This window comes from Sardina pilchardus, chromosome 17 (assembly GCF_963854185.1).
Source record: "Sardina pilchardus chromosome 17, fSarPil1.1, whole genome shotgun sequence".
NCBI lineage: Eukaryota > Metazoa > Chordata > Actinopteri > Clupeiformes > Clupeidae > Sardina > Sardina pilchardus.
Window position 1 is genome coordinate 15,723,647 of NC_085010.1, and position 27,689 is coordinate 15,751,335.

The 27,689-nt window shown below is 44.7% G+C and overlaps 1 protein-coding gene across 1 annotated transcript; it reads right to left on the bottom strand.

Annotated features, from left to right (window-relative positions):
- Positions 1–2,593: 2,593 nt before the first annotated feature.
- znf800b (zinc finger protein 800b) lies at positions 2,594–26,801 on the bottom strand. Its single transcript, XM_062517483.1, has 7 exons — positions 26,665–26,801; positions 18,911–19,059; positions 14,186–14,281; positions 12,111–12,254; positions 11,146–11,453; positions 9,377–11,097; positions 2,594–3,991 (listed from the first exon to the last, which is right to left on the bottom strand). Coding segments are annotated over exons 2-7 (2,394 nt in total). The 5' UTR covers positions 19,035–19,059; positions 26,665–26,801; the 3' UTR covers positions 2,594–3,990.
- Positions 26,802–27,689: the final 888 nt, after the last annotated feature.

The following is a 27,689-nucleotide window of genomic DNA, read 5'->3' on the forward strand; positions in this document are numbered from 1 at the left end:
ATCACATTCCGCACTACGTAGCATAGGTTGGAAGCAAGACTAGTCTACCACCTAGCTTTCTAATGAAGAATTTTATACAATTATGAATAGGCTATTAGCAAACGATATCTCGAACAATTAGACATTTCTGCCAGTTGGTATGACTTCGTTTACACGCATCCAGTCACTCCTAAAAATCGGCTCTCGCCTCTTATGACAATGAAAGGAGGGAGAGCAACGCAATCAGGACTCGACTGTCTCAGACAAGACAAGAACAAGAACGGTTTCACTCTGCCAGGCGAAGTCTAGCCCAATTCTCTTTTCTTAATTTGCAGGAGTCGGAACGTGTCAAGCTGTGCCATCATCTTCTCGTGATCCTATCATATTTCTCCATCGGCACTAACTCTCTGGGGTTCTTCTCCTCTGGTCTACTCTTACAAGTGTTGACATAAAAGTCAATTTCTCTCAATTAACCTTATCTTGAAGGCATGGGGATGTTGCACCACGTTTTACGTTTCCCATGTCAACGAGGGTATATTAATGATTCAAATATGCTTTCAGGATATCTAGATTGAAAAGAAAAAACGAAACGAAACGCTGACTGCATTCCTATGCATCAAGACTTCCAGTGCGCAGTTTATGCTGCACTGGATAAGTGCAGTGAGTTTGTGAATCACCAGTTCGACAGAAATAACACTAACATTTAGGCTAAATTAAGCAGATTAGCCTATAGGTCGGTTGTTCAATGTGCCAAACAGGTTCATTCTAACTCTTACTTCAAAGCCGAAGAAAATGTGTCATTATCATAGTGATTAGTTGCATGATGGCTAGCCTATTCTGATGATGACGAGAAATCCCCTAGTTCTACCATCAGACCATATCCTACACACATTTGGCACCGATAATTTCAGAGAGCGCACAGCTGCACATTGAAGTAGGCTAGATAAGAGTGCATTCCCCCCAAAAAATCTATACAATCCCAGCAACTTCCCAACGAGGTTCTTTCCGTTTGCCCAATCTTCCCGTGGCAGGCGGGTAGGGCTCCTCTGCAGAATTCCTTTAACAGTTAGTCCAGTTATCCGAGCATGGATGGGTGATATAGCCCATCTACAGCTATGTAATATTAACATACTTTATCAGCAGTGCGCACTGCTGGGAACGACAGACTGGGAACGACAGACTACTATAGGCTACAGAAAACAAATAAAACCGTCCAAGGTAGTGTCACAAAGACAAAATTCAAAAAAGACAATCAAAACGAAGAAATAAATCAACGGTCCGACCTACCTTCTTCGCGGACTTGCAGATTTTTAGCTCTCAAAAAGCTCGCGGGCGGGCGCACGCGCCTTGGGTCTACGGTGCTGAAACGAACAGCGCATTCAGGGACCGCGAGCGCGTCTCCGCCAGATGAATCACAAAAATACTCCCACCGACCCTGATTGGTCTTCCATCGTTCTCTCTCCCTCTCTTTCTCTCTCCCTCCCAATCTCTCCCTGCAGTTTAATTCCGTTGCAGTTTTATCTTTAAAGTTGCCGAAAAGATAGAGATTAAGCACACCTAGACTACATTTAAAATTAAATCATAACGGACTATTATAGGCTAATAAACCAATGACTTTGGCACACTTCTCAGTTTCTTTCAGTAGGGAGAACTTCAATGCGGGTTTGTACATCCTAAGCATCTCAACGTTATAGGTGGGGATAAGTATAGGAGTTGGCTGAGGGTTTCCTGAAATAATATCTGTTTTTTTGGCTATTTATTCCGCTTAGATGCGTTTCCAGATTTCTCGTGAATATATAGGCTAATGTAACTCCACTGTTCATTTTAGCCAATTTAACAATCTCTTAAGACATTTTTTTTCATCGTGCCATGTTTCTCGTCGAAATAAGCCATTTTCTTCTGAACAGCTGATTTTCCCCATTAATCCATACAACACTTATAGTTCCTCGTTCGAACCAAGTGCAACACTGCGCTCTAGTGTTAAATACAACTAAATTGCAATACTGTTTTTATCAAATCAGCCAAACATTTCTGCAATCCTTTGCCATGACGAGGGGCATTTTAAATGTCTTCCATCATTACCACATTCATTTAGGATATGCACTTCAGAGCCAACATCAACTTACGATCACTCAAAAGGGTTGGCCTGTTAGATTGTCGTCAATAAAGTTGGACGGTATAAGTATATTGTCTTACCTGTTTGATCTGCAAACCTTTTCAAAACAATCTGTCTCATCTGTTTTAAGCCTTCCCTTCACAAACGTATGGGACATTTGGAAATGAAAGACTGAAAGAGTTGACTGCACTCTCAAAAATGTGTTGTAAATAACTCATTAGCCGTTTTCACACTGCACAGCTAGCTGGCGATTGATGTGATTAGGTAAGGACCTAACAGAAGTTGTGCTATTTTCAACACATATTGTGTGACACATAACACAAAGAATATGTTGGAAACAATGCAAACTGTTTTCCTTACCTAAACACATCAATGTGTTATTTCCAACACATCTCTTTTGAGAGTGTGGTGCTACAATCTGGAAAACCCTTTATCCTGCTCAATTCTCAGCAGGCAAAAGTAAAACAAATAATCACAATAACAAATCATTGTTTTCGTTGCTTGGTTTATTAGGTAAAGCGGGTGTGGATTCAGCTAGCAATACATTCATTTCAGCAATGAACCATGAAGCCTACCTGCTGCAGGGGGTGTCGGAGGCAAAACAGCCCAGGAAGACTACATAAACTTAATGATTCTAATTACTTCAGCTTTTGAATGATTGGCTTATTATTGAGTAAAAATAATGACCTCCTGTCAGTAATATAACCAAACTAGAATATTCTCCAACACTGAACGCTTTAGTCTAAATGGTGACTTTGTTGGTAGAACCTATGCATGTGTTAGTTTTCTGACTACACACAAGTCAAATCATATATTTGCATGACCTTTTTGTTCAATTGCCCCCTTCACGGCTAACAACTAAGCGGCATGACTTCAGCTGATGGCAACTTAAGAGGTTCTATAAAAAACAAACAAACAAACAAACAAACAAACAAAACCTTTCCATCTGGAAGTAGTCAGGACATGTTTTTTTTCCTCTTTTTTTTTTAAAGTTCAAGAAAGTAGAGATTTGCTTCTGGTCGATCCTCTAAAACAGGACTTGTTTTGGTACTTGAGCATGCTCACATCTGAGCAAAAGGTAAAGGAAATGAGGGAAAATAACAGCCAACGGTGCCCAGACCGACAACCCCATCCTGTGGTGCCTCCGTGGTGCACTTGACTTGAACTCTGCTGCCCCCGAGTGGAGGAAACAGTGCGGTGCAACTGAACAGCCCTATTGATACCCGGGCTGCAAGTGTAAAGGGGAGAGTAGCGGAGGCACCGGGGTCGAGGGGTTCCGATCTGGCGGGCTGATTGTGGAATGAGTTTTAATAAAGTTCATTTTAAACAAAGAAGAGTGACTGTGGTCCTAGACATTATAAAACACACAGACAAACGAACAAACGAAAGAAAGCACAGCCTTTGCTGACTCACAGAGTCCTATTACGCTGAGGGGGGAGGATTGGGCGTGGAAGGGGGGTGGGGTGGGGTGGGTGTGGTTGGGGGGTGGCTTAGGCTGGTAGTCTGCAAGAATAAATGTTAATCATTGCCTGTTCATACAATTCACAAACATTCAACTGAGTAGGCAGATATTGAGATTAGAGTTCCTGGAAAAACGTCAACAAACAAACAAACAAACCAACAAAATAAAAACGAACAAACCAAAAAGAGAGGGGGCTATGGACGTCCTCTGAGATACGGGAAAGCTAGAAACCGGTCCCTTTGTACACAAACATCACCATGCCTCCTCCTTCGTGAACCTTTTTTTCCGTTTTGGTTACTATTTACAATACAGTGGCGCCAGCCGTTGTCACGTCCAAAAGCTGGCAGCGGTTTCAAATCTCCCCTCTCTCTTCGCTTCTGGCGTGACGTCGAGGGATCCAGTGTGAGATCATGAGATGTGTCCTCAGGAAAGATCTGAGAAGGGAGGGAGGGAGGGATGGGGGAGAGAGGGAAAGGGAGAGAAAAACAGCTGTGAGCTCTGTGGTCAATTAAAAAATGTGTTTGAAGCATGCATAGAGCCACACACACACACACACAACCACACACAGTCCTAGACAGACGCATACACATACACATATAAACACAAAGACATACAAACAGACAGACACAGCCACACATACACACAAACACACACAGACGCAGAGTGACTAGGACGCATCCATCCAAATGGGTCCCGACGGCATACTAAACTATTTCGCTGACAACACAAAGCCTCATGTTCAAAGAATGTACAACAGCGTCCCTCACATCTGCTGTTAACAGCCTAACCAACATACAGCAAAGGCGGCAAACAAGAGGAGATGGGGGAAAAGCTCGGACTTTGAGCTCAAAGCCGTTGTTCAGGGACACGGTCTGGTCTCTGCGGTCCTCGCTTGGTCGGAAAATGCGGCGGCGTATGAAGTGACGCAGCCAAACTCCTTTAATTGCTTTCTTTTAAGAGGAAGTCTCTGAAGACTTCCGCTTCTCTCCCCCCTCCACCGCGGTTACTAGTTCATTAGTCAGGGGGCCAAAACTGATATTAAAACTTTGTCGGACACTTTTTGGTACAAGCATACAACCTATCCAGTATTGATATTTAACCGTTCAACATGAGTTCTAGATAGGTTGTCAGCTTAGAAAATGTTATTTTGTCCATTTTAACACTATATTCTTAAAAATGGAAAAAGCGGATTTTTCCCCCAAAGTGCTTCCTTTTTCTTCCATGTTACCTACTGTAATCTTGGGCAAATGTGCAATATAATCCAACTTGTGTGCAAGCATGATCATTAAAAAATAATGATCAATAAATACCACAAGAGTATCACACCACAAGGGCCACTGGTGTGTCAGGGGGCCAATTCTGAAAAGGGCTTCCGTTAAGACTTTTGCAGACATGTTTTGGTTCAAGCTGTCAGTGTCACCCTATTTTTGTTTTTTGTTAGAAGACACAAATAGGTAAGATATCAGGGTGGTTGTGAAGACGAAGTTAAAAGCTTGTAGGGAGAGACATGCAATGCTGCACAAGTTATAATATTTAAATGTTACAGTGAAAATGTAGAACTGTAGATGGTGGTGTATAGTGCTATTTAACTTCATTAATATACCAGGTTGTGACACAAATTATATTTAATGGACATATTACTATAGTTATTCATTCAATCCAAACATAACTGCTCTCTCACTTCTTTAGGGTTAGGGGATAGTAACTAGTTAGCAATAACAACTTTGTTATAGTCGTATGGCAAAGGTATGTCTTTCCCCTGTAAAACCCGGGAAGTTAACTGAACTCAAATTATTTGAGTACTGTAAAGCCTGGGAAGCTTACTTATCTGAAATTATTTGAGTAAACCGGATGCCTTGACATTTGAGTTTGGCAACTCATTTAATTTGAGTGTAAATAAGTCATTCAACTGGAGTTATTAGTATATTGTACAGTATGTATTGCATTTTGTGTTGGGATAACTTAAAGGAGTCAAGTAAACTACACTAATTTTATTCACCTAATAACAACTTGAGTGAATTATCATGACAAGTAAGAATTATGTAGGCCTACACACGAAAAAATGCAATGTACTCAATGTGTGAGCTATCATTTTCTATGGATTATGGGTAAATGCTTCTTTGATTTTCTAATAAGTATTTGTTCTCTTAGCTGTTAATTGTGGCTTCTTACTGTTTACCAGGTGATGGGCAAAAATATTGTGTTGATGATTTTCAGAATATGGTCAGATATACCATTAAGGAGAAGCCCATTCTCAAAATATAAAGAACATTATGAAGTTCACTTTTTCTTGGCCTAATGCAAAGTTGATTGCGTTTCCCAATTTGACTTTGACCTACAGTATAGTCACTTGAAAGTGTCACAAAGTTGAGTATCCCAATGGTGTGATTGAGCCTATTGTCTGTCTGTATTGTCTCTTGGGGAGATACAGACACATTATGCATGTTTACATTGAGTAACTATATTACCCCTCTTATGGGCAAGATATGAGCTTCAGGAGTAAAGATTTCAGGACTTTTTGTATAGGTTTAAATTTCTATTAAATGAATAGGATTACTGCAGAATGAGGGTAATTGTGAAACATAATATTTATCACCATGGCAGTACTGGCCATCATGATATACTGTATCTTCAGATTATCATTACGTCTGTCAGAAGCATTACACATGATCTAAGATTTTAAAATCAGCCCACAGGCCAAGTCTGTTGTGGATAGTCATCTGCTTGATGGTGTGTGGTGTCAATGTAAATAACACAATAACATAACAGCTATAGTATAGCCGTAAATATAGTTTAACTATTGCATTCAAGATTCAATTTCAGTCAAGATCAATATGTGATAATGTGTTAAGAATACTATGGACAGTGACATTCTGGGAAATGTAATGTGTGCCATTTCTTATTGTGAATATACTTCTTGCCATGATTACTTAATTGAAATGAGTGGCATATACAGTCATGGCTGAAAGTGTTGGCACCCCATGCTATGAGTAATGTATCATGAATAAATAAATGTTCTTCCTTAAAAGACTGGGGTCATACGTATTGGCACCCCTATGTTAACCCTATGTTCTCAACTTCCATAGAGGCAGGCAGATTTTTATTTTTAAAGGCCACTTATTTCATGGATCCAGGATACTATGCATCCTGATAAAGTTCCATTGGTCTTTAGAACTAAAATTGCCCCACATCATCACACACCCTTCACCATACCTAGAGATTGGCATGGTGTTTTGTTCAGTTTTGTTCAGTTAGCCTATTAGGCTGTTTGATGCTCATTGAGCTCAATGCAAATCAAACCAGCTGATAGGCCAACTGAACAAAACACCATGCCAATCTCTAGTTATGGTGAAGGGTGTGTGATGATGTGGGGCTATTTTAGTTCCAAAGGTCAAGGGAACTTTATCAGGATGCATAGTATCCTGGATCCATGAAATAAGTGGCCTTTTAAAATCTGCCTGCCCCTATGTTAACCCTTTGTGTTAAATTCCCATAGGGTTACATAGGGGTGCCAATACATTTATTTGTTTATGATACATTATTCATTCACATAGAAAGTTGGTGTCCTTAAAGGTTGGATATTTTCTACTTTTATTACTTAAGGCATTAAGATCAATTTCCAAAAGATGATTTTATATTCCTCTTTTTAGTCAACTTTAACATGGGACTTTCAGCCATGACTGTATTTGACTCAAGTTGAAATTAGGTGAATAAAATGAGTATACAGTAGTTTACTTGACTCCTTAAAGTTATCCCAACACAAACTACACACATAGAAATAACTCTGCTGAATGACTTATTTACACTTAAAGTTAACTTCCCGGGTTTTACAGTGCAGCCAAGCAGTGGTGCTCAGGTAGGCAGCCAACAGAAGCCCAGGGACCATGTCTATGTGCTCAGTCTGAGTCCTGGTCAGGGACATCGACACTGCCTGGTACTGCACTGACTTGCACTTTCCTCACATCCACATATCGTCAGCTCCAAGCACCTGACCTGTTCTCACCAAGCTCCAAGCACCTGACCACTGTGGTTAAAAGCTGGGGGGAAAGCACGCCATCCTTCATGTCCCTTCTTCTGTTGACTGCCTATACCCGAGCACCACTGCTTGGATGGGGAAAAATACCTTTGCCATACGACTATTACAAAGTTATTACTACTAACTAGCTACTAACCTCTAATCCTAAAGAACTGAGAGAGCAGTTATGTTTGGGTAGAATTGATAAATATAGTGATATGTCCATTAAACATAATTTGTCACAACCTGGTACATTAATGAAGTCAAATAGCACCATAGACCACCATCAGTTCTACATTTTCGCCATAACATTAAAGTATTACAACATGTGCAGCAGTGCACTGTCTCTCCCTACAAGCTTTAAACTTGGCTTGACTCATTCCCATAGATAGGGGTACTGATTGATAGAGGTTTTGGAATGCTATGTTATGTTTCCAATCTGATATTCACTTTGAAAACTGGTTCTCTTTAGGCGGAGATTGTTTTTTTCATGTTCTAGGTCTGTTGTCTCTTATACTGTACAATAAATGTTAATTCTGACACTTCAGCAGACATCCCACGAGTGTTAGCTTTCATTCCATACCATTTTTATCTATATGGTCCTTGTGGTTGTGGAGATATTCAACATTTATCGTTGGCATGTCATGTTGAGCAGGAAACCAAAAAATTGGCCTGAAATTGCTTGCACAAGTCAAAAAAATTTTTTTTTTGCTTGACAACCACCATAATATCTTACCTATGGGTGTCTTCTAACTAAAAAAATAGGTTGACCGCTTGTACCAAAACATGTCCGCAAAAGTCTTAACGGAAGCCCTTTTCAGAATTGGCCCCCTGACTACATCACAGACCACTCATGGGCATCCTCAGGAGAAAGGCATTAGAAGGGGTCTCTTTTGCTCTCTGTGTGTGTGTGTGTGTGTGTGTGTGTGTGGGTGGAGAGGAGGCTCTTGTTTAAAAAAAATAAACCTTGAGGTGAATAGCGGGGTGCTGGGCCTCATTTCCTGGCCCAGCCGCGGGATCCATATTTCACCGAGCCGAGCGGAGCGTCGCTGTGTGCTCGCGGAGCTACAAGGCCAGTTCATTAAAGCCTTGGCTGACGGGGGCCCCCTCGGATCCTCTGGAGACGGTGCAGCTCGACCGCCTCGCCTCGTCTCGTCTCGTCTCGATGTATGCAAAAGCCACCGGCGCGACCCCCATTAAGAGCCCACGCGAGATGCAACGGAGTGCGCCTCGCGCCGACTCATCGGGACGGGAGCGACTCTAGGGGTCTAACGGTGCACTTGCGGCCCGAGCACTCTCGATTGTTTTCTCGCAAACAGGAAGCGCTTCTTAAACATTTGCTCAGTCGCAGTCTCGGAGGCATTGTTGTGCGAGCGCTGCTCAGCTTGTAGGTAAATAGGCAGGCTTACTCCGTACAAAACAAAAAAAACGGAGGAGAAAGGGATTGCGCAAATCAGCAAATAAAAGAGCAAATGGCAGAAAGCAAGCAAGCAAGCCAGAAAGGGCAGAATGAATAAAAGAAACGGAGGCAGAAAGGCTGGGAGAATGTAATGTCGGGAGAGAGAGAGAGAGAGAGAGAGAGAGTGAGTTTCCATTGGTTCATGTGATATGTGTCTTGACGTTTTGTATGTTGGTGCGTTCTGTGCTTTTGTGCTATCTGTAACACTAGCTTTGGCAACATTGTACCCAAACAGTCATGCCAATAAAGCTCCTTTGAATTTGAGAGAGAGAGAGAGAGATAGAGACAGAGAGAGAGGGAAAGAGAGACAGACAGACAGGCAGACAGACCGATAGAGGGGCTTACCAGAGCAGGGCCTTTGACCTCGTGCTGACCCCTAGAGTGCGGTGGTCGTCGTTGGTGGAGGCGGCGGCGGCCGCTGCGTTCCGGTGGCTGCGCTTGTGCGTCTCCAGGTAGAGCTTCTTGGCGAAGGCGCGGCCGCACATGTCGCAGGCGTGCAGGGAGAAGTTCTTGGTGACCTTGACCTCGGTGCTGCTGCTGCCGCTGCCGCCGCTGCCGTGCGGCGACTCGGCCGGCTCCTGCTTGGCCGACGTCAGCGACTGCGGGGTCTCCTGCTTGCGCGTGTGCGGCGTGGTCGCCGAGTGGTGGTGGTGCTGGTGCTGGTCGGACTTCCTGGTGACCGGCGGGCTGGAGTGGAACAGGCTGTGCTTCCGGGTGACGGGCGGGGTCGGCGGGGGGAGGTCGTGGCGGCGCGTGACCGGGGTGGACGGCGCCGTGGCGTCCGCGTGCTTGCGCGAGCTCTGGGGAGTGGACGCGGCGGTGGACGGCTCGTGCCGGCCGTTCATCTCCTCCTTGACGGCGGCGGTGGCGGACGGCTGCGTGCGCTTGACGGCGCCGCTGTTCCTCAGCACCAGCTCGGCGGGCTTCTTGACGGCGCGGCTCTCGATGGTGGCCATGATCTTGGACAGGTAGGCGCCGGGCTTCTTGTGCACCACGGTGATGTGGCGCAGCACGTCGCGCTTGCGCCGCGTCTCGTAGCTGCAGAGCGGGCAGCGGTAGAACTTGATGAAGATCTCGTTGTCGTTGTCCGTGTGCAGCTCGATGTGCTTGTCCAGGTTCTGCCGCGAGCTGAACTGCCGCTTGCACAGCTTGCAGTAGAGCAGCTTGAAGTCGAAGCCCAGCGCCAGTTTCGGCCGCCGCACGGTGGGACTGGCGTCGCCCGCCTCGTCGCTGCCCTCCTCCTGGTGCTTGCGCGGCCGGTACGGCTCCTCACGCTTGTACTTCTTCGGCCGGCCGCGCCGCTGGACTTCGGCCTGAGGCGGCGGCGAGGCCGAGCGCTTGACGGCCTTCTTCCCCGAGGACGACGACGACGACGAGGCCGCCTGAGCGGAGTTGGCGGACGCGGCGGCCATCTTGGGCCGGATCTTGTGCACGATGCGCAGGTGCCTCTTGAGCCGCGCCTGGCTGCTGTACTTGCGCTTGCACACCAGGCACTTGCCGGACGCCAGGTTGTACTGCGGCGGATTCGCCGCCGTCGTCGCCGTCGCCGACGCCGTCGGGCTCGGCTTGCTCTCCAGCGAGAGCGGCTCGCCGGGCTTGGTGGCGATGTCGGGCGTGATGAGGTCGCGGCGCAGCCCGCGGTGCACCTCGTCGAAGTGCCGGCGCACGTTGGCCTTGGTGGCGAAGGACTTGCAGCAGACGGGGCAGCTCTTGCCGAAGGCCGTCTTGACGGGCGAGGCGCCCGTGGGCACCTTGACCATGGACAGCAGGCTGATGGGCACCGTGCGCATCTCGGTGAACTTGCGCAGCTCCTCCAGCCGGTTCTGGTGCATCTTGCGGCAGTGGCGGCGGATGCTCTGGCGCGAGTAGAAGTCCTTGCCGCACATGCAGCAGGTGATGGTCACGCCCTGCAGCACGGGGTCCGAGCTGTCGCTCACGTCCACGTCCACGTCCGAGCCCTTCCCGGGGCTGTCCCGCGGCTCGCCTTCGTCCTCCGTGCCCTCGTCCCCATCCTCTTCCTCCTCCTCCTCCTCTTCCTCCATCCCTTGCAGTTCCTCCTCCTCCTCTTCCTCATCCTCCTCCTCCTCTTCGGCCTCCCCCTCCTCCTCCTCCTCCTCCTCCTCCTCCGTCTCCTCCTGGTTTTCCGCCTCGCTCTCCGGCACATCCGGGTCTGCTCCGTCCAGCAGGGCCGCTGCGTGCTTCTGTTCCGGCTCTTTCTCCTTGTCCTTGTCCTTCTCCTTGCGCTTCTCCTCGGCCGCGGCGGCCTGGCTCGCGGCTCTGTCTTCGTGGGCCACGTGCTGGAAGACGGCGTTCTGGTTGGTGCCGATGGGCTCCAGCCGCACCACGTACTCGTCCTTCCGCGGGTAGATGGCCTCGATCAGCTCCTTCATGGCGGTGCTCTGTCTGGCCTCTCTCGACGAGCCTGCCCGGGGACGAGAAAAAAAATGGAAGGCGACAGGTCGGGATGAATATTTCAAAAAGTGTGCTGAATCCTTTTTTAGATAGTTCTAATAACGAGATCAAAGACCTTTTGCGTTGAACTTTTTTTTGTGATAAGTGTGGACAAGTAGATTTATGAGAAGCCTAAGCTACGTGCGCCGAGGTCACGGTCTCATTACCACCACGGGGGCATACGGTAATGCATCAAGTTTCAAAGTCAAACAACTAATCAGCTTCAAAGAGCGTGAAAGACAAACTCAGGAAACACAAAACACAGTGGGTTTCTCTGAAGGTTAATGAGGTGTATTATCAGAAACGCTGTATGTGTGTGTGTGTGTGTGTGTGTGTGTGTGTGTGTGTGTGTGTGTTTGTGTGTGGGTGTGTTTGTCTAGGTATGCGCATTTGTGCGTCTGTGTGCATTTGTCTGAGTGTCTGAGTGTGTGTGTTTTCGTTTTGTATGCACGTGCATGTGTGTGTGTGTGTGTGTGTGTGTGTGTGTGTGTGTGTGTATGTGCATGTTTGTGTCTGTGTGTGTGTGTGTGTGTATGCATGTTTGTGTCTGTGTGTGTGTGTGTGTATTTGTCTGTCTGCCTAAGTGTGCATGTGCGTCTGTGTGCATGTGTGTGTGTTTGATACTGACCATCAGGTTGGGGGTCCCGGGGGAAACAGTAGAACTCCTTGTGTGTGATGAGGTTGGGGAGGCCGCGGAAGAGGCTGCGGCACAGCTTGCACTCAAAGATGGTGTCCACCTCCTTCAGCAGGATGTGTCGGAGCTGCGTGGTGCCTGCAAGCCAACACAAGCCATTCACCTGACCGTTCACCATGACATACTTCCTCAAACCACTTACAGACACAAGGAGCACATACAGGGGCATCTCAAAGAATCTTGGAAAAGTTAAATTTTTTCCCCATACTTTGTTTCAGGAAGTTAATTTTTCTAGAGTCATTACACATGAAATTACATATTTAAACATAAAGTAAGGGATAATGATACATTTATACACATATAAAAAATAAACTATTAGAATAAAGAATTTATAATCCAGATATGTCAACCTAAGAAGAGCTCTTATCAACTATTTAAGTCAAAACACTGGCAATGGCTTCCTGACTCTTTAGGGCAATGGATTTTCCCACGATATTCTAGTTCTGCGAGATGCACCTGTATACAGTTATGGAAATTTCCTCCATGACAGCATTACACTATGTTACCACGCCAACATCAAGAGTGGAAGAAAGGAAATAGAATGGGAGGGATCCACAGACTGTAGAATGAGTCAACTTCCTGTTTGTGAAAATCGGTGAGGACGATGTCACAGTCCTGTCTGTATAGTTTTCTTTTATGTCTATGGAGGGATTACTGTGACCTTGTCTGCCATTTTTGTTCCGGTGTTTTATGCAGTGGGTGAGCTGTCTCATCTCGGTCTCAGTCAATTTGAATGTTGACACCACGTCCCTACGCGTACATCTCCTTAATGAACCTAGACCTCCCACTGAGGAAAGCAGAGTGTGGAGAACGTGCCAGTCAGAGTGAGAACAGGCCTGCATCCTTGCTCCAAATAGAACACATCCTTTCAGGTCTTCTACACTTGCACTTCAGGAAATCCCTGCCACCAACATGGACATTTGATCTCCAAAAGCCTCTCTTAAACCCTCAACCCTAAAAGTAAACGGCAATTAAGTCAAGCTCAGGCCCACTCATGCAGGTCCATTTGCCCTGCCCATATCTTCTTTTGACAAGTGGCCACTTGAGGGAAGGCTGGTATATGCTAGCTACCTTTGCAGCTCCACAGTATTCCTTTGATAACGGCCATAATTAAAGAATGGTCATTAAGTCTACCTGAAAACTATTAAAATGAATAACCATGAAATCCCATTAAAAACAAGGAGGAGTATCTCATGTTCATGACAGTAGTGACATAATATAATTAAATTACACGGAAGGTGAGGCTACATTTGCGTAGGCTTCTTCAAATCAGGTTTGTTTAATAGGAAGTGCATGGGATTTGTCACAGCCTGCGGCCGAACACGTTCAGTCTTTTCCAACAAATAAGATGCACAGCTCACTAGTTTTAAAGCAATTCACTGCAAAAGTGCATGGCCAGTTGATTTTTCAATTAGCATCAACTGAATGAAACATTGTAAACTAGCTAGTTGGTGTGGCAAGCTTTTCTTCAGGTTCCCTTTTAGGATTAAAAATATTTGTTTTGTTCATGGGTCATGAGCAGAAGCCACAAAGCAAATGTTGGCCCACCATAGTTTTAAATAGTAGTTTGGCATGTGTATTGTCATTTTCAGTCAATGTCAATACTGGACTTGATCTTATTTTCAGTCTTGCTATATTTGTACTGTAGTAAGAAAGGCCTCGGGACCCAGTGCTTCATCTTCACTTCAGAAGGTTACCGAGGAGGATAAGAATATGGGATGACCCACTTAACTGAGTCTTTCTTTTTACAGAAAAATATCATGCTGTTGCTTCACCATATGCAGGCAGCCTTACCTGACTTTTTAAAGATCATACAGTGTTTTTATACCACAGAATCTAAGACTTGACCATTTCTGGTCATAGAGCTTGGACATAAGCTGTACTTGGAGCTATAGTATCACTACACAACACTACTAGGCTAAAGACATGTAAAGATAAGCAAGTGTCTGCAGATAGATAGCCAAGGGAGAAAATATCGGACAGAGTACTGATGGGGAGAGAGAGCTCACCTGATCGGAAACACTCAATAATCTGCTGGATACCAGACCTGGAGGTTTGAATCTGTTTCTGCAGCAGAGGGGGGTCTCCAGGCTCCACACAACACTCTGGAACACAGAGAGATAGGGAGAGGAGGAGAGAAGGGAGGGAGGGAGAGAGAGAGATAGATATCGTAGTTATCATTTTTATACAGCAATGATTTGGCAACACTTTAAAAGAACAGTCCTGCTAATAAAGCCATTCAAATGAATTGAATTGATTGAATTTGAGAGAGAGAGAGAGAGAGAGAGAGAGAGACAACACAGTCACTGTCAAAATCCAGTACATAAACCAGGCAACACCATGTGAACTCTCTTTGGCCTGGTCTTCCACTTTCATATTATGACAGGCAGGTGCATTGTGAACAACACTTGTGACATGACATCAAAAGAAGGAAGGAGAGCAGACACTATCTGGAGTTTGAAAGGCCGTTAATAGTCGGTCGGCTTCTTTTGGGGCTAAAACAAATCTGCCAGGTTGTATCAGAGTCGACAGATAAAAGAAAGCGATCTGCTCAACCGGACGGTGAGGAGGGTTGAGTGGTTAGACTGAGAAGTCGCACCTTCAATACGGAGGGCCTCTTCTCCCCTTTGACAATATTCTCCATTCTTTACCATCAAAGCGAGCGCCTTTGATACGATCTGACTCCTACCTGTTCTGCAGGCACGCACTGGCAGTTCTGCGAGAGAGTTCAAGTGGAAGACAAGCAAGAGGAGACAAATCTTAAGACGTCGCGCTTGGTGGAGTGTTTATGTGCGTGGATTTATTTGTCTCCCGAGTTAAAACAGCAGTTTCCCATTGAGGTGTCTTTAGTCTCGCCGTGACTTGTTAAGAATTCAGATTTGTCACCACAAAGAAATGAAAGGGTGGCAGAGGAGGAAGTCTACCATTCTCTGTTAGCCATCACTCTAGTCACAACTGTCATGGGAGGGGGTATTTTTTTCCCTATTATATTTTGGAGGGTCTCTCAGGGTTCTGTAACTTCTCTGTCCTTCAGCTCATCTTTTCACAAACCCCTTTTCAAAGAAACACCAGAGAAACGCAACAGAGACCAAAAAAAGGGATCTTCCTTTCCAGGCATCGACGGCTCTTTAGGCACTTTTCTTCTTAGCTGAATGCTTACCATCAGATCACAATGAATCGGAGATTAACCACTGATGCATTTTTTTGTAAACACACACTACTGCTGTTCACTGCTGGCAGCTTTATCCTTGTCCTAACACACGCTCACGGACACCACACACACACACACACACACACACACACACACACACACACACACACACACACACACACACACACACACACACACACACACACACACACACACACACACACACACACACACACACACACACACACACACACACACACACACACACACACACACACACACACACACACACACACACACACACACACACGCACACACGCAGCCTTATATCTGTTTGCATTTAATTACCTACATAAGAATCTTGAATATAAACGCTTCAAGGAGTGGAGGCTTTGGTCCTTCACAGGGGGAGATATCAAAGTGGAATTTTGTTCTATCCAATTTCTTCCAAGTTGAGCAGACCATTGCCGGCCGCAGCACGAGAGGGACACTGATCATGTTTGGGAGAGCATGGGCCGACAGAAGCATAAATATAATCACAGATAAAGAACAGAGACAGCTGGCAGAGATTGATGTTAGCGGGGCGGCACGATTTATGGGCTTGCCGTCCTGTTCAGGGGCCCAAATTGATGTGTGTTTGTTTGTGGTGCCAGTCCATGGCGCTCTTTGTGCTGAGAAGTTTATGGCTGCGCCAAGGCACTTCCTGTCTGAGACGCTGGCCATGGCCATACACATCCGCTACTCCGGGAGGGTCCACCAGTGGAGGTGACACACATACCTCTCACACACACACACACACACACACACACACACACACACACAATCTCTCTCTCTCACACGCGTGCACACACACACACACAGACACACCCTCTCTCAGACACACACGCACGCACGCACACACACACAAACCCGTATTCATTGCAGTATCAAAAGGAAACAAAATGAAACAATTACATTTAATTACAGCATAATTACACTGCAAATGTGCTCGTAGATAAAGTAAATACAGTTTTTCCAGTCAAAGTTGCATTTGTTTCTAACTCTACTTCGAATGCATGGGAACAGTTACAAGTAAAGAGAACAGGCCTACTGTAAGTGATATCCTGCAATAAGGGCTAATAAGGGCCTTTCTCAACTGAAGTACGGCAAAACGGCAATGCCTGGGGGGGTGCTGTGGTGCAACTGGCTACAGCAACCAAACCACATTTGGGTCCACGAGCCCACAGGGACCCGGGTTTGAGTCCGACCCGATCCCACCCCATCTCTATCTCTTACTTGCTTCCTGTCCCTCTCTTCACTACCCTGTCCGATTAAAGACACATCCTCTGTGACACACACACACACACACACACACACACACACACACACACACACACACACACACACACACACACACAACACACACTCTTAGCCGCAGATTATACATTGATTTGGCAACATTTCTTCAGCCATGACGTTAATACACGGGGAAAGTTACAGTAATATGGTATTAATGTGCTTTTGTTTCTTTTAACTTGCATTAAACACTGTCCTGCGGCTTATACACAATGTGGCTAATATGCAGGGGCAGTTAATATGGTATTAATATCATATAATCGAACGTTAAGTGACAGCCCTAGTGTCAGACTACGGGACGCACAGGCTCTCTAAAGCTCTATAAAGCTTATCGTAATTTCCCAACTATTAGCCGCAGCTTATACATTGATTTTGCTAACATTTCTTCAGCTGTGAGGTTAATATATGGGGGCAGTTAATACTGTATTATTAATATGGTTTTGTCTCTTTTTAGCATAAAACACTGTCCTGCGGCTTAAGCACAATGCGGCTAATACACAGGAAATGACTGCATGCCTGCATCGCTTTGACAAGGTGGGAAATGATGTCAAAGACAAATGTGTAACGGTGGATGAGGGTGTGTGACTTTTTGTAAACTTTTTTGTGCTTTTGCAGCATCGTAGAGGACTTCTCAATATTGCTAAATATCAAGGGTCAAAAGATCTTGTTTCATCCTTCAGTATATAAATGTGGCGCCACACCTTCTGCTGTGGTGATATTTGCAGTTCATTAGTCTGGGGCTGCAGTTTAAACAGGTTGTTTGAATAATCCCTCTTAAAGGCAACTTCCCTCTCAATAAACCAGTACCAAAGAGAGGAAACATAACTCTGGTTTCTCATTTTCTACAGCGGTTTCATTACTTTTGTCTGAGTCAATAAAGAAAAAAGTGCTTGTTGAGAGAGACAGCTGTTAGGATAAAGTAGACTAATGCACATCAATCTATCACCCTATTTAATGCACGGATGTAAAGCATAAATCCTGCCCCGCCCCCATACTCACACACACACACACACACACACACACACACACACACACACTCTTAGGGGCAGCCCCTCCCCCGTCTCTTCCGACATGCTGGGACTAATCAGAGGGGGCAGGTCCTCCTGATCTCCCATCGGTCAAGGGGCAAAGTTCAGCCAATCAGATGCAATTCTGCTGGACGGGCAAAGCTGCATGATTAACCCTTTCCTGCTGGCAGAGGAGCCAGAGGCAATCCAACATTTTCTTTTTCCTTTTGACGACTCTATAGATGAGGTGGAGGGGAAAGCTGGAAATGACTGAGGATGAGTGGCATTTTAGCCTTTGAAATACAAGTCCTTTGTTGGTCAAGACACACACTGCATTGCCACCAGTAGCAAGTATCCCCGATTTTAGTTAGGATTCATGTGGCAAAAAAGAGAAAAGGATGACAAAAAAATGAGGCTTGATAACATCAAAGGAAACTAGCCCTACTCAAAACAACCAGCCACCCAACACTTTTGACATTGCCAGCAGAACAGCAGACAGAGAGAGACAGAGAGCGAGCGAGAGAGAGAGAGAGAGAGAGAGAGAGAGGGAGAGGGAGAGAGAGAGAGATAGACTGAAAAAGATAGAGAGAGAGCATTCGTTTTTCAGTTGACTGGTCTGGCAGCCCACATGTTCGGTTTATGCAACAGGCACCTCACATGGACGCTCTAGTTAATTAGGGCTTATTTATAGCCCAGCTTTTCCTCCACTCTCTCCGTCAGGGATCAAGATACCTCATCATCTTCCCCCGTCACATGACTGGGGTTTGTGTATGAACATGTGTATGTCTCTCTCTCTCTCTCTCTCTCTCTCTCTACATATATATATGTCTCTCTCTCTCTGTGTGGGTGCACGCGTGAGTGTGTGAGGGAGCTGACCCACTTCCTGAGAAGTGACGAGAGTGTCCCTTCCTGCTATCCTGCTGAGTTCAGGGTGAGATGGGGTGCGGTGGGGAGCGACCTGCCTTGGTAGGGTCAAAGGTCAAGGGTTTCTCTGATCTCTGTTGGGGGGTGCAATGGGGGTGACAATTTTTGTCATGGGTGGAATTTCCCATAATCCTCTGCAACCTTCCAGAGGACTTCGACTTCAGTCATTAGAGAGGCTCCCCAGTGTTCCAAACCTCCAGAGGGAAACCTTAAGCAATAATCTCTCTCTGTGTGTGTGTGTGTGTGTGTGTGTGTGTGTGTGTGTGTGTGTGTGTGTGTGTGTGTGTGTGTCTGTGAGGTTAGCTGCTAGAGCGTACCAGGTGGGTGGGTCGAGCCGGAGTCGGGTCCAGTTGGTTCTGGGCTGCCGTTGCAGATCTCGTCGGTCTGGCATCCTTTGTCGTTGGTGGAAGTCTTTTGCTGTTCAGGCGTGGGCTCCTCCATCTCCCAGTGCAGGCAGTGGGCAGCGCTGTAGGCCACACACACACACACACACACACACACACACACACACACACACACACACAGACAGAGAGAGAGAGAGAGGACAACTTCAAAATCACACTCTCATTTACATTCAGCAGACAATTTTAAGATTATGGTCTTTAGCAGACACTTTTGTCCAAAGTGTCATGCAAATAACAACAATACAATAGTTTAGTTTAACAGTAAACAATTTAAAAGTTGGTAATACTATATTAAGGAGAATACTAATAATAAACAACAATGTCAATTCAATCAATACCATAATTAAAATAACTTAATACTATAATATACAAACCATTAACGCATAACAAAAGCTTAATAAGCTAAGTGCATGTTGAACAGATATGACTTCAGACCTCTCTTGAAAGACCCTAAACTATCACAGGAACAGAGAGCACTGGGCCACTCATTCCACTAACCAGAAACCACTGAGGAAAAGAGTCTCGAGTTTGACCTAGCATGTATGGCTAACACAACAGATGCTCATCAGTAGAATGCAGTGGGCGATTGGGGATATACATCTTGATCATTGAATTTAGATTTTATCCAAAGCGAGGTACAGAAAGAGAATAACATTCAAGCTCCAGTGCAGAGGAGACCTTGGCAAGAAATGACCAGCGCATCAGTCAACACTATTTCTATAGGAGCAGAGCGAAGACACTATCAGTACTAGTTAATCTGTGGTGGGAGGAGAAAGGAAGGGCGGAAGGGTACAGAGGAGGGAAGTGTGTGGTAAGTGTGTGCTCGAGGTGTTAGGTGTTACGGTAGTTAGAGAGAAGGTGTCCTTAGGTATCCACTCTCAACACACTCCAACGGTTCTGTCAGCTCTTCACAGGGTTTGGCCTCCTATTAAGGCTGTTTGATTATGTCACAACTTGTAATCAAAATAATTTGGGCCAATACTGCGCTTATGACTATTTAACACACAAGCAAATACAACAAAGAAATACTTGCAAAAGATAATGTAAAGCATAGGAGTGTGTTGGATTTATAACTCAAGACCAGCATTGCTGCCAAACAAAATAAAACAGGATAGAACAAAATGATAGATTTCCATTATGCTGTTTTCAAAAATGTTTGATAACTGATGATTAACTTACTTATTCAGCTAATCACTCTATTTGATTGGCTGCACAGCCCTACCTGCTGTATAGCGATTCAAGAGCAAATGGCCTCTAAATTTCACTCCTTTCTGTCCCAGTAAACTAACGAACGAACACCAGCACTCAATATCCCAAGCACTACGGAGAGTTAGGGCAGGTCAAAGGTCACCACCCAATTTGCTGCTGGTGTCATCAATTAATTGCATACACGGGCAGACTCAATAATCGTCTGTGAGGACAAACCACGTGACTTACACGTCACAGAGGGCTCCCAGTATTTTACAGGGAACACTTTTATAACCTCGGATGAATGCTCACTTTTCACAATTCACATTTTGAACAATGAACGCTCTTATGCAACGGGCCGAGCGTGCCGCTAACGCCAGCCGAGGCGAGGCGCTAGCCGACGTGGTGTGGGACAGCGCTAACGTGATTTATGGGCCTGTCAACTACGCATGTGCAGGGCTGCATGCTTTATTAGATCACAGCGGTCTGCCGGAGACTCCCCGAGTCCTTGTAAGATAGAGCATCAGCCCTCCGATACTGTCGGACCTTCGCCGCCACTCAAGTGGATAGGGCCTCGCTATAGATAAGGGCCTGTGTATACAAAACATCCTCTCATTGTCCCCCCTGACCCGTTCACACCTCGTTCTCTTTCTCTTACTTGGTGCCCTTGGAGGAGAGACAAAAGAGAGATAAACGTGCTGGCTAAACACACGTAGCCTGCAATCATGCTCCAACAGAGGAAGAAACTGGTGTACGGACGAGCGGCCCTACTGTGGCCACTGTTGTTACTAACAAAACATTTGAAATGCAAATGACACCAAATGAGTCATTAAAGAGCCCACGTGTGACACCATGCATGTCAATCTGCCGCTTTCATTCCAACCAAACCAAACCAAACCAAACTAGAGAGAAGTTTCTGAAGTCAGATAAAAATGTGATCCTTGTATGCCTAGGCCTATTTGGTATAGCTAAACTGATGGAGAGCCAGCCATGCAACCTCCACGCCACAAAACGAAGACAATACTAGCCTAGATTTTTGTGCCTTTTTTTAAATGTGCGATCCCAGGGCTCCCTTGAAAAAGAGATGTAAAATCTCAACGGGACTCACCTGGTAAAAGGATGCATAAAAATAATTTCAAGAAAAATTCTCACTTTGAGAAACGACCACTGGGGGGAGACAAACGCCATGCATTAGAGGTTCCGACTCATTTACATCATAGCAGAAGAGTGAGCCGCCTTAAAACCACACTGCATAATAGATGGGGTTGGAAATCAACAACAAAAAAATAAATTCCGACTCATGGATTAGAAAAATTAGAAAAACCGAATCTGACAACAACAGCCTAATATTTCTCAACTTTTGTATTCACCATTGTATAGTCTGCATGTAGTGAGTTACTGATACTGGCAGATCATGTGACTCTTGACAAGCATGAATGAGAATGTTGGCCTTTACAAATCAAAGACCAAAATGTCAATGACGTGCGTCTGTAATTTTATTGAATTTCTAATGTTTAGAAATGACATGTTTTGTGCATTCTCACTTGAATGCCCACCACATCAACAGAAAAAAGTCTGTCAAAACACTGTGTAAATTACTCAGCTTATGTCAGCTTTGCAAAGCTTTCTTATCCATTAAAAATAAAACTGCCTCTTGAATTATTGAATTAATGCAAAGCAGCATTATGATCATAAACGCCCTTGAGGATGTGACTGAACATGAGAAGGGAGATTTTTATGGAAGAACCCAAAAAGAGAACTTTGGGGGTCAAACCAAGTCTTAACTGGTCAACTCTACCCTAAGAACAACCTACCGTCTATTTTTGGATGATAACAATTGTTGACTCTTGTTGGGTACCAAAACTATTAAACTAACTAATGACTATTTGTGCAGTCAGCATTCCGATTCCCACCCCGCCATCTTGAAAGAACAAAGTCTGTGCAAGTCGATTACAAAACTCTCCTCCTCTCACATCCATGAGTTTTGCGCGGTATTCCATGATAAACTTCCAGCAGACTTGTCCTAGTAAGATGATGCCGATTTAGCTAATGCACTGACTACACAAACAATCCTCGTTATACCCTTTCTGTTGTCTGGCTATCACCATACTAAGACTTTTGTTTAAGACTAAACATTAGTCTGGGGAGTCTACAGTTTATTTCTACTGCAAGAGGCGTGATCAATGGGCATAGTTCAAATGACTCGGTACGCTTTTGGATAGTCCTTCAACCAATCAGACCAACGATCCGGGTGCGCCTTTTGGATAAGCTAGTTTGTGACTGGACCCAGAATATGTGGACAGGAAGCAGGGGAGATAGATGTGGAGGTTTCCAGCCTGAGCTGCAGGGCGGAATCCAAATCACTGGCAGATCAGGCAGGGTTTACCCAGCCTACTCCTTCCGTACACTTACTGAACCAAGTTAAAATGACTTTGGCTCGTCTGTGGGAACCCTGTACACAGGATCACAAAAGTGTAATGACATTTTGAGCCTAGGAGAAATTTACTTTGACTGTGCCAGCTTGCCACCAAGGCTACACACTATTTAGTCGTAAATACATATTTCTGTTCTTACTCAAAACTACTTTGGCTACCAATGTTTTTGTCCCCGGTGAAAGTTTACAGTCATTATCATCTAAAAGTAGATGCCTAGGCTGGTTTTAGACCTACTCAAAACTACGGTGATTAACAACGTTTTGGTCCCCAACAAAAGTTTACACTCGTTACCATCTAAAAATAGACCCCTAGGTTAATATTAGACCTGCGTTATGAGGTTCTATGTCAAACAAAACTCAACCTTAATCAGAATATCATCAGATTTTCCTAACAGGAAAATAGTGTCTGTATACACACTTGCAAAATTCTTGACCATTTGCAATCCAGTTTTAACGGCTATCAATACCATCATTTAATAGAATTGACAGCCTTTCACCGACTGGATTCATGACATCTCAAGCACGGCTCCCAGCTCAGGATGACACACAGGATGAGAGAGAAGCAGTGCAATTACCAGAGATAAGTGGAAAATGAACAGGAAAAAAACAACATTTTACGCAAGTGTAAACGTCATGCCTCACATCTCTACCAATGAGGGGGTGATGTCTATCTGAACACCTGACCGGACTATCTCTCCAGAAACCCTTGGACCTACATGGATGAGTAACAGTGATGTAATCCCCTACAGATTAGTCAACAAAACACAAAGGCATAGTGATTCAGGTCAATGTACTAAGATGCTCAACCTTAGAGCAACGCGTTTTCATCTCCATGGAGACAGACAAGCTAAAGTAGCGCAAGACTCTCTAAACACTTGAGGAAAGTACTGCATGGAGAAACAAGAGTAGCTAATTGTACAAAGGAGCCAAGCAACATCAGTGAAAAGAATGCTGAACTGAAACTTGTGGGGAACAGGGCCATCCAAATTTATGTCCAACAGTAGGAACCATTAATATAACCAACCTCATACCACCGCCCACCCTAGGAAAACACCTATGCTCCAACACACATTCACACAAGCCAACAAGTCTCAATAATCCATCCACCATTTCATTGTATTCTGGTTCAGCTGCTGATAATGGCAAGTTGACAGCTGGCGAAACTTTGCTCACCATGGATCCAACCTGGTGTTGACTGACATGCAATAACCACATCCAGTCCATGGCTCGTCCGAAAGTGACTTGAGCTGAGAGCAGCTACACATGCCATAGCTTGTGAAATGCCACACTGCTGCTTTCGGGCCATGGCTGAGAGTGTGGTAGGAAGGGGGCCGACATATGTGTATGTGTGTGTGTGGGGGGGGGGGGGGGTCTCTGCCTTACAGCCGTTATAGCATCCTGTGTGCAACACAGTCTACCTGGTTGTATCAATAACATCACAACTTTTTTGAAAACGGTAAGACATTTTGTGTGTGGACGGGGCCTCAGATGGGTCTTGTCCATCACCTCACTTCACAGGTTGGCTGACCTGCACTGGACAACATTTACGCCACTGGTTTGAAGTCACCACAAGGATGTGACTCAACCCCACTACACCAGGAGTTTATATTATCATTATTAAAAAAAAAACATATACATTCTGTGATTCGACACTACTATGGTAGTTCAACAGAACACCACACAAACCCAGAATCCTCATCCAGCTCAAGGACAGGTGATGTGAATGATCCTGCATCCAGCTCATTATTTCCACATCACAGCTCTGACTAAGTCTGGAAATGCATAATGCACACTTAGGAAACAACAGAATTGACAACACAGCATGATAACTGACATATTTTACAAATCAAAAGCCATTAAGTTGCAGGTATTGTATTCTGCAATCTGCAATCAGTTACACTGGCTAATTACAATGAATGCAGGCCTACTGACTACCCTAAAGTAGTATCTGGTTTGGCTCAGTCTGTCAAATATGAAGCCTGAAGACCTGACCAAACCATATCTATTGAAAGTCGTGCAAACAAAACCACATGGCCAAACTCAAAATGAAACAAAAACAAAGCCTCCCTTCTTTCTTTTTTTTATTGACTCATCACTTCAAACTCGATTTGATTTTCTTGTATTTTAGGAAGGTGATAGGTCCAAAGGGCACTGAGGTCGAAAGAGATTTACCTCCATCATGAGGTAAGATAGGCTACACATCGATGGTCCAGGTAATGTTTCACCACAAGAACACAAATGTCATCAAGCCAACTGGGCGCACGACACTAACGGCAACAACCATGTGCACCACTTCCTTGCGCAATAACAAAACAGGAAGCACTTGACAAACGTGGCAAAATCCAGTAGCTTCTTAAAAGTGTGCCATGGACAATGGTAGAATCCCAGGTGGGCATTGGAGAAACTTAAGTCCATGTGGTTAATCAATTACAGCAAAATCAACGCAAACATCAACAGTTTTGTCGCCTCGAAATGATCGATTGGGTACAGACGTAGCGTCCTATGGGCGTACGTGAAACGCGGGATATGACGCAAATGGCACCGATTATATTCCTAACGGCCACTAGTTAATTTGGTGATGACAAAATTGACATTTATTCGCAGCGTCCCAGTAGATGTCCTGATGTGGGAGGTGCACAGCACTCGAACCGTTAGTCTTAGTGAAGATCAGTTGCGTAACTTCGATCTACAAAACTTAATGAATTGTGCACCAAAGCGCCACATCAGCAGGTGAAGTGCCTTTCTCAGTCAAAGAAGCCCAAGATTTCACGAAAAGCATGAGCGCAAGAAAGAAACTCATTACAATTATTTCTAGTGTAATGTCTTTTCTTTAAAGAGTACACCGCAGAAGCGGATAGAGTTATCAGTCATACGGGATCTGTTCACTCTTTCGTGGACGGCTAGGACGCATGCACGTAGCGAACGACAGTGCATTGGGGCCAGACAGCGATGGCTTTCTGTCGACTTGATTCGAGTCGTGGATAACTAAATAATGCACGGCCAGCATGATTCAGTATATGACTACCAAACAGTGATTACTGTGCGCTTACAAGGAGAGGTTAACGAAGGTAGCGATCTAACGCAAGAGCTAGGCTACGCCGATATGCGCAAAACGGCACAATCGTTGCGCAGCTTCGAACAAACCTCCCCAATTTGTGTGTGCCAACTCCTCGATTGTTTGAGAGTCTATCGTTACTTTACTCAGAGCCTCTCCTCGCTGTCTATTTGCAACCAGAAGCGCAATGCACTTCTCCGTTCTCATGGCACCGTTTGCATTGACCTATTATCCCCCTAAAATCTCCTTTACACGCTTATATTGTCAACTCCAAAAAGCTACTATTTCGTACTACAAAAGACCAGATTAAGTTGATCAAAGGAAAGGCTACGTATAAAATGCACCTTTCAAGGCGTAAGAAAAGAGGCCCCCTCCACAGATTGCAGCATGGCCGAGAGTGCAGCGTAAAAGCGGGCTGACCCAAAAGAGATACAAAGGGAGTGTTGAATACGTCCATACACGACTTAAAACTATAGTAGGAATGATCTAGAACCGTTAAGTGGGTAGTTATATCGCCGAAGTAAATTACGAAATGGTCGATGATGAGTAAGATTAAATGCTACGCTATGCGGCTCGGTGGCACCTTTTCCAAGAAGTAGCTTGGCGCACAGGTCCGGTGACCCTTCCGGCTTTGCGCGTCTTCCTACAGACTACATCCAGTCACAAATGTGTAAATTACCGTGGTTGAGCCGTTGAAGATGTTAAATACCAAACACATTGGTTATGTCTGTCCTTAAAAACGCTGTTAACGGACAATATTAGCCTCTGAAACCAAACATTCGCCCCTCCATGAATGGACCGAACAAGAGAACGATGACGCCATTTTCTGCAAAACAACCACGTTCGGTGAGGTACGAAGAGGCATTTTTTAGCTTCCAAAATGATTCTGGGCCTCAGTTAAACGGTCCACGGCGGATGTAAATGTTATTATTGTAGTTCTTACCAGATTGGCTGTCAAAACACAAGATTAAATCAGTTTTCGCTACGTACCAGAAAGCGTTTCGGCCGGTGAGCTACTTCGACTGTGCGTCCTCTCGGGCTAGCTGGGGATTGTTTATTACGCCTCTCAGTGCTGAGTTCTCGCTCGGCAGTTCCCTCGCCAGCAGCCTTTGTGCACAGCGTGGAGAGCCCTCAGTCGTGCGGCTGCTGCGCAAAAGGTGCTACACTAAACTTTATAAATACCACGACTGTCAACACGACAGACGTCTACAGGAAAACAGACTTCAACGGAACAACGAAATGCAGTTAATTCCAGATTATTTAGGTGATATATATTCACGTGTGTTTAGCGCGCGCTCACTCCAAATCCATAAACGTGAAACTTGGGTTTCTCCAAATTGTCAGAACGGCCAACAAAGTTTTAAAACAATGCTGTAGCAGTGTATTTTAATGATGCATATTGTTCCGATGTAAGATATATGTTTATTTAAACTGCAATTTTATTTCGTAGAATTTCACAAAAAAATACCCTATGCATGAAAATACCCAAATATAGGCCCAAATACTGATTTAATTTGCATTAATTTGATACTTTGGTAAATGCTTGTAAAATAAAATAAAACAAACAGTCTACGCCTAAATGGTGTGTAGCCTGGACTAAGTTAACGTTATGGACGTTATGGACTTTTGAAAGTAATGACAAGTGATCAATGTCACCAAGAAATTCAATAACTGTTAAGGACATTAGAAAATGCTTAAGCGAGATTGGGAAAAGACAAAAAGTAATTGCCATTGCATCAATCAGTTTCAACACTTATAACATACCTAAAGTTACCTCATTTATAGACCATGTGGACTAATGTTTTACAGTGGTCTGGCGTTTCCAAAAGTGGGGGCAATCAAGAAAAGCAGATGTAACATAGTTCCTAACCATATAAAGTCACGTTTATTTCAAATAGCTATGATAGCTAGCTATGTTATCAATGTGATTTAACTGATAAGACATGCTTGGAATGCCTGTTCCTGAATACGAAAGGCTGCAGGGGGTTGGCGAGTAATGTCAACGCTCAAAAACT